We start from the raw sequence: 10379 nt of genomic DNA on the forward strand, positions 1-10379 counted from the left end.
AAAAGTAGGTTTTTCAATGTTAGCTGATGAAATGTATAGGCAAATTTCAAAGAAATGACTCTTGACAGGCATGGCAGAAGGCACGCAGTGATGGCTGGGAGAGAGCCTTCTGTGAGAAGAACTTTCTGTCTCAAGCCACGATGGAAATAATCGTAGGAATGAGAACACAGTTGCTTGGTCAGCTTAGAGCCTCAGGTAAGTAGCTTGGAACAGATTTTCACCTGGTTTTGGAGTCAAGTGTACCTAATGCAAGTATATACAAATTGCAACAAGAATACTGTTCAGTGGAGTAATTTTCCCTCCTTAATTTGAAAGGGACCAGTATACACTGAAGGTAGGCATGGTAGAGATGTTAGAGTGAGGAAGTGTGGCTGGGGAACAGCTGGTTGAAGTGATAGCTCCCTGATTGTTACACATGCCAGGGGCTTTCAGCATGAGACATGTTTTGTGGGACCTCTGTGTGCTAACAAATTATTTCTGTAGGAAATGTTGTTGTGTTTTAGAAAGTAATTATATTCAATGTTAGTGTAAAACCTCTTACCAGGGAGGATTTGAGAATAATGGTTTCTTCTTGGTGGTGTTAAGATTGGCAGTAGTGAAAAATGCAACGTATTTGTAGTTTCTTTTGCATTTTAAAATGCCTTTTGAGAAGCAAACAAGTAGAACGTAAATAGGAATTAACAGATGTTTGTCCTTTTCTTTCTTCAGGTTTTGTTAGAGCCAGGGGAGGAGCCGATATTAGAGATGTTAATACTAACTCTGAAAACTGGGCTGTAGTGAAAGCTGCCTTAGTGGCTGGTATGTACCCCAACCTGGTGCATGTAGACAGAGAGAATTTGGTCTTGACTGGACCAAAGGAGAAGAAAGTGCGATTTCATCCTACCTCTGTGCTTAGTCAACCTCAGTATAAAAAGGTAAAAGAACTTGATTTTTCAGTTCACAAGAAAGAGCACTGTATTCTGTGAAACCTATTATGTCTCTTCATAGCTGTCAGTACCTTCAAAGCAGCGTGTGTATTAAACACTACATTTTTAGAAAATATTTTTCCTGGCAGTTGATACAGTACAGAAGTGGAGTTGGTTTATTTTTCCAGTACTAGTCATTGCAATGTATTTCAGTTAGTCCTTCTTCCAGATGGCAGGAATCAAAGTTGTAAAAAAAGAAACCAACTAGTCATGAAAGTGTTTGAAACATTCAACAATCCCTGCTTGTAATAGGAAGGAATACTGCTCTTAAGTGGATTTTTAAGAAGTCCTTTTAAAGCAAAACACTTTATTTCCATGTGTCAGGATGATTGGTGAATCCGGCTGAATCCTCTCTTGCTTTTCTGTTTGTGGGTGTAAGTTTTTGTTAATATTTATGCATTTATGTCTACCTATATTTAAAGGCAGGAATATATTAACATTTATTTTACTTGCAAACAGAGGGTAGAATAGCCTGGTCTTATTTGCTCTTGCACAGATTCCACCGGCAAATGGGCAAGCTGCAGCAATTCAGGCCCTCCTCACAGACTGGCTTATATATGATGAAATGACGAGAGCTCACAGGATAGCAAATATCAGATGCTGTACTGTAGTAACACCTGTGACTGTGTCACTCTTCTGTGGACCAGCAAGATTACCAAGTAATGCTTTGCAGGAGCCTTCATCCTTTGGAGGTATAGTGGTCTTTGGATTGGGAATGTTTCCGTTTGGACTTGCTACATGAAAGGCACATGTTTCAGAAATACACAATATGTGTGTTGCGTATGATAATTTGTAAAACGACAGAACTAGAATTTCTGTAACTGTTCAAGAGTAGTTTATTGGTTCTGTAGTAATTACTAATGTCTCCGTTTGGTGAATTTAGGGGGAAAATACATTTGTTGCTGGTAGAACAGTAGTGTTCAGATTTTTTTGTTTGTAATTGGAAAGAATGTAAAAATGTGAATACACCTTTTATATTTAATTCAGGGTATGGGTTATCTAATGATAACAGTGATAGTGAGATGGAGGACACCACAGCTGCTAATTTGGCCCTACTGAAGTTGGATGACTGGCTCCATCTCAAACTGGACCCTGAAGTAAGTAATGTATCACTTCACTTTAGGTCTCTAAAGTTTACAGGATAACATACTGTGATTTAACCTTTATTTCAGGAGCTCATTAAGAAATAAAGAAACAGCGGCTCAGTCCCCTTTTGACCAGGCTAGTCTATATCCCAAATTCACTTTTTCACCATTCAGTTTGTACCATTTCATAACTTATAACCCAAAACCCTGGATTTGTGCATCTGTGAGCAAAAAGATAAAACTACTTAGGTACCTAGCCCAGAGTGGCTTCACTATCCTTCACTATCCTGTGTGATGGTGTAGGTGTCCTCTGTATCACACCAGGAAGCAGGAAGGCTTCAGCAGTGTAGCTGCTGTTGAGTATGCTTCAGAAGTTTTTTGGGTGAGCTGATATTTTACAAGCTCCGGATTGGAGGTTTGGTACATTTCCATTAAGTTAGCAGATGCTGATGAAACTGCCAGACTGCAGGAGACAGCAAACTGCAGGTGATAGTGGCTGCATAATGGCCCTTTAACACATTCTGGCCACCTGTCCTGCCTACGTGGTGCTCTCTGACCTAATGACACAGCTCCGAGGATCCATCAAATTTTATCATGAGCTGAGTTAGCCAAAATCTGAGCAGGACTTGAGTGCGCAGTCACAATGGCATATTGTGTATCTTCTTCTCTGAGAGGATCACTGAAGCTGGATCAAAATGCAGCACTTGGAGTTGCTGTCCGAGTTTAGAAAAAGGAAAACAACAAACAGCTGCCTTTTGAAGATGGAAGTCTTCAGGTCACTGAGACGTTCTAGCTGTGGTAGGAGGTGGAGTAGTTTGAGTTACGTAGCACTTGAATTAATCAGATTTGGTAATAATGTCTCGTAGAGATTTTTGAAGGTGTGGGCCATTTTTGTTGGGGTTTTTTTTGTTGGTTTCTTCATCTCCCGAACGCTTTAGTCTTGCTTTTCAGTTTGGACCCTCTTCATTTTTTAATGCCAGATGATGCCTGATAGAAAAGACTTAGGTTACCCATCTTACCATTACCTGTCTGATGTAATGTCTTTAAAAGAACTGAAATCCCTTACAGGCTGCTGGTTTGCTGCTGCAACTCAGACAGAAGTGGCACAGCTTATTTCTGCGTCGTATGCGAGCTCCTTATAAACAGTGGTCTCAAGTTGATGAAACAACTGTAAGAGCAATTGTAGCTGTTTTAAGTGCTGAAGAACAGTCTGCAGGTTTGCAGCAGCCTTCAGGAATTGGTCAGAGACCAAGACCTATGGCTTCTGAAGAGCTTCCTTCAGTATCTACGTGGAGGTCAACCAACAGTAGGAAAAGCACAGCAGAAGCAGATTTCTCTGACTCCTCTAATGTTGAAAAGTAAGGTTTTGAGATCCTGGGAATTGTTGCTAATTTAGCTATAAAAGCATCACTGGAATTTCTGCTAATAATAAAATGGTAGAAACAGTAGAAATACAGTTTAGAACATTAATTCTGTCCTGTGCTGTGTTGCAGTTGTGATTTCATTGAGAAGTATTTACAATCATGGAATGGTTTATGTTGGAAGGGACCTCAAAGATCATCTAGTTCCAACCCACTTGCCATGAGCAGGGACACCTCCAGGTGGCTCCAAGTGCCATCCAGCCTGACCTTGGAACACTTGGAGGCAGAGGGCATCCCCAGCTTCAGGTGCTGGAAGGCTGCTCTCCCTGGAGCCTTCTCTTCTCTCAGCTGTAGAGGCCCAACTCTCTCAGCCTGGCTTCATAGCAGAGGTGCTCCAGTCCTCTGAAAGTCTTACGTCACCCTCCTCTGGACTAATGCATACATGGTGCCTGCTGTTTGAGAGAGAAGTCAGGACTATTGTCTCTGAGTTCTGATCTCTGGGAAGAAGTACCAGAAAAGGTTTAACCCGAACATTCAAAACCAATGCATGTTCAGTATTATTGTTTAGTTAGTCTTGAATGTGTTTTTTCATTACTGTAATATATAGACATGGAAAGGGCAGATATGCCGATATAAATTGCTCTGTGACAGCTTAGGAAACTCCTGGTATGTCCTGTATCTACCTTTACTTTTTAGAGTTTTAATGAAATCTACACCTCCTGCATTTCATCAGCCAAAGGCGTACAAGGATAAAAACACTTCACACTCCAAACGAACTTCAGATGACAAATCAGATCAATCATCAGTGAAGTCTACAGACAGCAGTAGTTACCCCAGCCCCTGTGCCAGTCCATCTTCTCCAGTATCTGGAAAGGTAGAGTTCTTGTAAACAAATCACCACACTCCTCAAAACTAACAGAATTTCAGAAATGAATTTTCTGATATCTTTCAGCAGCTATCAGGTATTATATTGAAAAATTAAGAACCTAACTTGGGTTTTAGTTTTTAACTGCTGTGTATGTTTTTTTTGTTTCTGGAACTTAAAATCTAGACTGAGTATCCTCGTTGCACCAGTTTAATACAGTAAAAATACTGCTCTTTGCAGACTGCTGAGGTAAAGGTACCTGAAGTAGAAAATACAGGATATTTTAAGCTTTATATAATAACCAGCGAAGATGTAGTGTGGGGTGTTTTTTTCATAAATTAGTGTACAGAACATACACTTCTGAATTCTTTGGGTTCTGCCTTCCTCTGTTTCTGTGAGAGCATATATTGACACTGTAAGTGTCTGTAAGTGTTTTTCTGTTTTTTGCCTTACTCTGACTGCCTGCTTTTTAAATGGTTGTTATTTTTAACAAAGGAAACATTTGAAATTGGGTTATTGGCCCATTGTTCCTCTAGGCACAAACTCATTGGAGAATTGAATAATTCTTCTCAAGTCCTTCACTTGAAAATCCAGCCAGTGTAAAAGGGATGAAGGTTGTTTCCTGGAGGTGAAAATAAGTAGTATGCTTCTTGCTGCAGTGTAGAATGATAACTTTTTGTGTCATCTGAAGGTGTGTCAGATTTCAAAGAGTTGTAGTTAATCACTAGACCTGTTCTGTTGTTCTTGTTTGCTGCCCCTGATGAGTGAATTCCTTTTTTGGCAAGTGCTAAGTAGAGCTGAAATACATTTTAAAACCAGTTCAGGCAGTCCTAGCTGAAAGATTCTGTGTTTCTTGTAGAATCTGCTGAGGGAGGAGAGAAGAAGCATAGTCAAGGGATTTCTGTCTTCATCTGTGTGTAGACCTTTAGAAAAGAAGTTTGGTTTATTCTGTTGATTTTTTCCAGGGTTCTAAATCTCCTTCACCAAGACCAAATGTGCCGGTTCGGTACTTCATCATGAAAAGTTGCAACTTGCAAAACATTGATATATCTCAGCAGAAGGGGATATGGTCTACTACGCCAAGTAATGAACGGAAACTAAATAGAGCCTTTTGGGAGAGCAACATGGTTTACTTAATATTTTCTGTTCAAGGATCTGGACACTTTCAGGTGAGTCTGTAATTAATACAAAATACTGTAATTGGTGGATGGTTTAGAAGAGCACAGCAGATGACTGTGTAGTATGGAGGTTTTTGTTTACGATTTCTGACCTAAGGAGTAGTGAGCAAATCACAGAATTACCTTGATTGGAAAAGACCTTCAAGAGTCCAGCCATTAACCTAATACTGACAAGTCCTTAACCACGTCCCTAAGTACTCTATCTGTAGAACTCTTTCAATACTTCCAGGGGTGTCGACTCCACCACTGCCCTGAGCAGCCTGTTCCAATGCTTGATAACCCTTTCAGTGAAGAAGCTCTTCCTGACATCCAATCTAAACCTCCCTTGGTGCAACTTGAGGTGCTTATCTCTTTTCCTGTCACTTTTCACTTTATTGAACAGACCAATCCCCACCTCTTTGGTCACTTGAAGTGTCAAATGGCTCCAGTGTCAGCACATCTGCATCAGGGTAGAATATTGGCAAAAAAGGGGACTTTGACAGGACAAGCTTTAAGCTTAAAGAGGGTTGATTTAGGTTATGTATTAGGAAGAAATTCTTTAGTGTAAGCATGGTGAGATGCTGGTATAGGTTTCCCACAGAGGTTGTGGCTGCCCCATCCTTGGAAGTGTCCAAGGCCCAATTGGACTGAGCTTTGTGCAACCTGATGGAGTGGAAGGTGCCCCTGCCCAAGCATTGGGGTTGGAACTTAGATGGTCTCTACAGTTCCTTCCAACCCAAACCGTTCTATCATTCTTCGCTTCTTTAAACATCCTTTCTGGTAGCTGTAGGGAGTGGTAAGATGTCCTATCAGCCTCCTTTTCTCCAGGCTAAAAAACCCCATCTCCCTCAGCTGCTCCTCAGCTTTGTTGCTCTTCTTTGTACATACTCTAGTAGCTCAGTGTCCTTTCTGCAGTGAAGAGCCCAGACTTGCACACAGTACTTTGAGGTGTGGCCTCACCAAGGCTGACTGTAGGGGTAGGATCACCTCCCTGGTCCTGCTGGTCACCCTATTCCTAATGCAGGCCAGGATTGTGTTGGCCTTCTTGGCCACCTGGGCACACTGCTGGCTCATGTTCAGCTGTCTGTCAGTCAGCAACCCCAGATTCCTGCAGGGCAGCTCTCCAGGCACTCCTCCCCAAGCATATGGCAGTAAACCTGTAGCGCTGCCAGGGTTTGCTGTGGCCAAAGTGCAGGTCCCACCGTTTGGCCTTACTGAACCTTATGCAGTTGGCCTTGGCACATCAATCAGGCCTGTCCAGGTCCCTCTGCAGAGGTTCCTTGCCTTCAAGCAGACACTTGCATCCAACTTAGTGTCATCTGCAAAATTACTGAGAGTGCACCCTACCCCCTCATCCAGATCATTGGTGATGTCAAACAGGAGTGGCCCCAGTCCTGAGCCCTGGAGAACACCACTTCTGTCTGGCTGTTAACTGCCTTTAATACCATTGACAGCAACTCCTTGGGCCTGGGCATTGAACTAGTTAACCCAGGAAAGCAAATGTCTATCAAACCATGAGCAGCCAATTTCTCCATACAATGCTGTGGTTGTGTCTCAGAAGGACGCCCTTTTAGCTACCTTAGATTGTCACTTAATGGGTAAGACTGAATTTGCCTTCAAAAAGCTTGAGTCAGAATCATGTTCATACCCAAGATTAACCCTTTAAAACAACTACAGTAAACAAAACAAATAAAAAAAAAGCTCTTTTTTTCTGCATTTAAAGTAAGTATTTAAAGTGAATAAGCAGTTACAGTCAAGTCACAGCTTCCTGAAGCCTGAAAACCCATAGCTGTCTTAATTGGAAGTGTTAATAAAATCTGTTTTGCCTAAACTGTAGTTTTAGGAAGCTGGGAAGTCATGGCCGTGATTCGTCCAGAGCTGTATCTTTAATTCAGATCTTGTAAGGTATTTGTCAGCAGTCTGTTGACACATTTCTAGTCAATTTGAAGTTAAAGGCTTGACCTGGTAGTGCAACATTGCAGGTTAGCTGTTCTGTAGAGAGGGCTAAACTCGGTTGTTCTGGGTAGAGGAAGTTCAACTTACTTCTTAATATATAAAGTTTCATGAAATTCACCTAAATTTATAATCTAATGAATAAGCCCAAATATAGCTGTCTCTGTATGGTGAGATATGCATCTGATGATTTGGCAAATGCAGGTTTAACATTGGAAAGTAGTTTTCAGGATGCCAGTTGATAACTGAAAATGTGCTGTTGTGCCCATTGGTTGGTGCTCTTGTTGGTGATCTTAGGGAAGTTGAGACTGTCACAGTTTGACTCAGGTCCAACAACAATGCTCTCGATCCCCCCTCCCCCCCCAACCCAGGTAGGGAAGGAGAGAGAGAAAAAGAGAGAGACTTGGCTGGATTGAAAACTAAACTACACAGCTTTAATTAAAATAGTAATGAATCATACAAGAAAATATATACAATTATATACAGATGTATTCAGGTAGGGAAGGAGAGAGAGAAAAAGAGAGAGACTTGGCTGGATTGAAAACTAAACTACACAGCTTTAGTTAAAACACTAATGAATGATACAAGAAAATATATACAATTATATACAGATAGATTCAGGTATGGGCAAAATCCTGCCACCTCCCCCCACCCCAGGAACTCCCACAGCACTTCCCTGAACTGGGAAGAGTCCCGAGGAATCCCGGAGCTGCTGCTGGAACAGAGCAGAGAGTTATGGGGGTCACGAGAGATCAAGCCTGAGGATCGACGGTGATGGATGGACAGAGTCCTCCCTGGACGCCGGCCATGGACGGAAGAGAAGGGGAGAAGGAGAAGGAAGGAAGTTGTCTTCTGTGATCTCTGACCTTCCTCTGAGCTTACGTAGATATATGGAATGGAATATCTTTGGCCAATTTTGCTGTCTGTCTAACTCAGCCTCCTACGGGGGGGTCACAGATCTCCCCATAGTGTCTGAGCCGGCAGAGTGCAGGTGCAGCCTTGAAGCCTCAGTAGTTAGAAAAACATTCCACTGTCTTATCAGCCTAGCAGAACACACTGTTGCTAGTTACAAGAAAGCTTACTGAAGGAAAAAAAAATCAGTAAAAAGAAAAATTGGCTTCATCCTGGCTCAAACCAGGACAGAGACACAGTCAAGTCAGGAGTGTAGGTGATGTTGCCTTGCCCTTCCGAAGATAGAAATTGATGGCGGAGGCTGTGTGAGTGATTGAAACTAATTTGAAAGTTTTCTGTGAAGTCCAGTCATTTATTTAATTCCAAACTAAACAGATGTGGTCCAATTGTGTCTTTTGTATTTTGATTTTTGTTCCAGGGTTTTGCTAGAATGGCTTCAGAGATAGGGTGTGAGAAAAGTCAAGACTGGGGATCTGCTGGTTTCGGAGGTGTGTTTAAGGTGGAGTGGATTCAAAAAGAAAGCATTCCTTTTCAGTTTGCACACAATTTGCTGAACCCTTGGAATGACAATAAGAAAGTACAAATAAGCAGAGATGGCCAGGTAATGTTATTCACTAGTAAAATATTTTTACTTGGTGGAACAGTGTGTTCTTTCTTAGCTTGTGTAGCATTGATGTTTCTCTCCAGTGTTGTAATAGGTCTGTTCATCTGAATCACAGTTCATTGATGTACATGGTATGTTCTGCTGATGCATTACTGTTAGAGCAATGCAGACTTTTTGATAAAATCAGAAAGCAGTTTCTTGATGAGTGTATTTTAAGCCACAAGATTAAAAGCTGGATGCTTAAAAAAATAAATGTTTTTTGAAATTCTTTGGTTTGGTCCTGGAGATTTTTTTCCCTGTTTGGTTCAGATTTGTTCCCTGAGATGGCCTGTCCCACCCAAATAACTGTTTGTAATTATGGCTTTGCTTTTTCTTCCTGTCAAGATTTCTGTAGAGAATCTTGAAATTGGAGGTAGAATAAAGCTTAGGACAGTTCCCCAATTTGTTAAAGCTAAATGCAGCTACAAAAAGCTGGAAGAGAACTGGTACAGGAATTCTGTGTGGCAGTTTCCATGTTCTTTCTAGTCTCCTCTCAAAATATCTTCATGATAAGATATTTGAGAAGTAAACTTTTTGTGTCATCTTCTCATTATTTCCACAAAACCTCTCTCTCCTCTCTCTAGATACAACCTAGAGTCTTAATGATCTTACAAAAAGCAAAATAACAACAAATCTGCTTTATACTAATTTCTACAATTCCACCAAGAGCCCCTGTATTACTCAGGACCTGCCTTTCCACATTCTTGATCACACCTGAAGGAACTGAACTTAAAAGATGTGGAGTTAAGTTTAGTTCATAAGGAAGTGACCTGTGGGAAGTCCAGAGTATATGATGAATATGTTCTTGTATGTGGTGGTGATGTGTTCACTCAGAATTTTTAAGAATTATTATCTTACTGTGAATGACAAAAAAACGCCAAACAACCTGTAGGCCAGGGTTGCTTCTGAAAGATCTTTTTTAATCTTTTTATCTCCTCTTGAGCCTTAGTAAAAAAAAAAAAAAAAGAATCCCAGTGTGGGGAGTTCTAATGTATGTCTCAATAGCAAGGGAATGAGCTCTTTCAGAAAGGCTGAAAGCAATCACCAGTAGTTTCACCTAATAATTCTGTTGTAGTTCCTGCATATTCAGTAGTAGCAACACAAATAATTTCTCAAATTTCCTACTACTTTTTAGGAGCTGGAGCCACAAGTTGGAGAGCAGTTGTTGCAGCTTTGGGACCGTATTTCTTTGGCAGGAAAGAACTCACCTGAGCAAGTCAAGTAATGTAATAGAGGTAGTTATTTCATGCATTACTTGCTGCTTTTTTGATAGAGGAAAAGCTGTCTGTGTACAATGTATCATTACAGTGCTGTCTTTCCTTTGTAGTTTGTGGAAAACCAGGTCTAGTTAGTACTAAATATTCTCTCTCATTTTTTTTTAGCTGTGGTTGTTGAAATGTCATCTGTAACCACTAAAACCAGCATTGTGCCTACAATG

At 41.0% G+C, this 10379-nt stretch overlaps 1 protein-coding gene across 1 annotated transcript; it reads left to right on the top strand.

Annotated features, from left to right (window-relative positions):
- Positions 1–68: 68 nt before the first annotated feature.
- LOC104385296 (YTH domain-containing protein 2-like) lies at positions 69–10162 on the top strand (the record flags this gene model as incomplete). Its single annotated transcript, XM_009993732.1, has 9 exons — positions 69–195; positions 709–914; positions 1462–1657; positions 1953–2062; positions 3119–3408; positions 4108–4285; positions 5242–5445; positions 8717–8899; positions 10077–10162. Coding segments are annotated over 9 exons (1580 nt in total), but the record flags the coding sequence as incomplete, so codon positions are not given.
- Positions 10163–10379: the final 217 nt, after the last annotated feature.

The sequence above is a fragment of the Chaetura pelagica genome, unplaced genomic scaffold, assembly GCF_000747805.2.
Source record: "Chaetura pelagica isolate M959 unplaced genomic scaffold, ChaPel_1.0 scaffold1173, whole genome shotgun sequence".
Classification (NCBI taxonomy): domain Eukaryota; kingdom Metazoa; phylum Chordata; class Aves; order Apodiformes; family Apodidae; genus Chaetura; species Chaetura pelagica.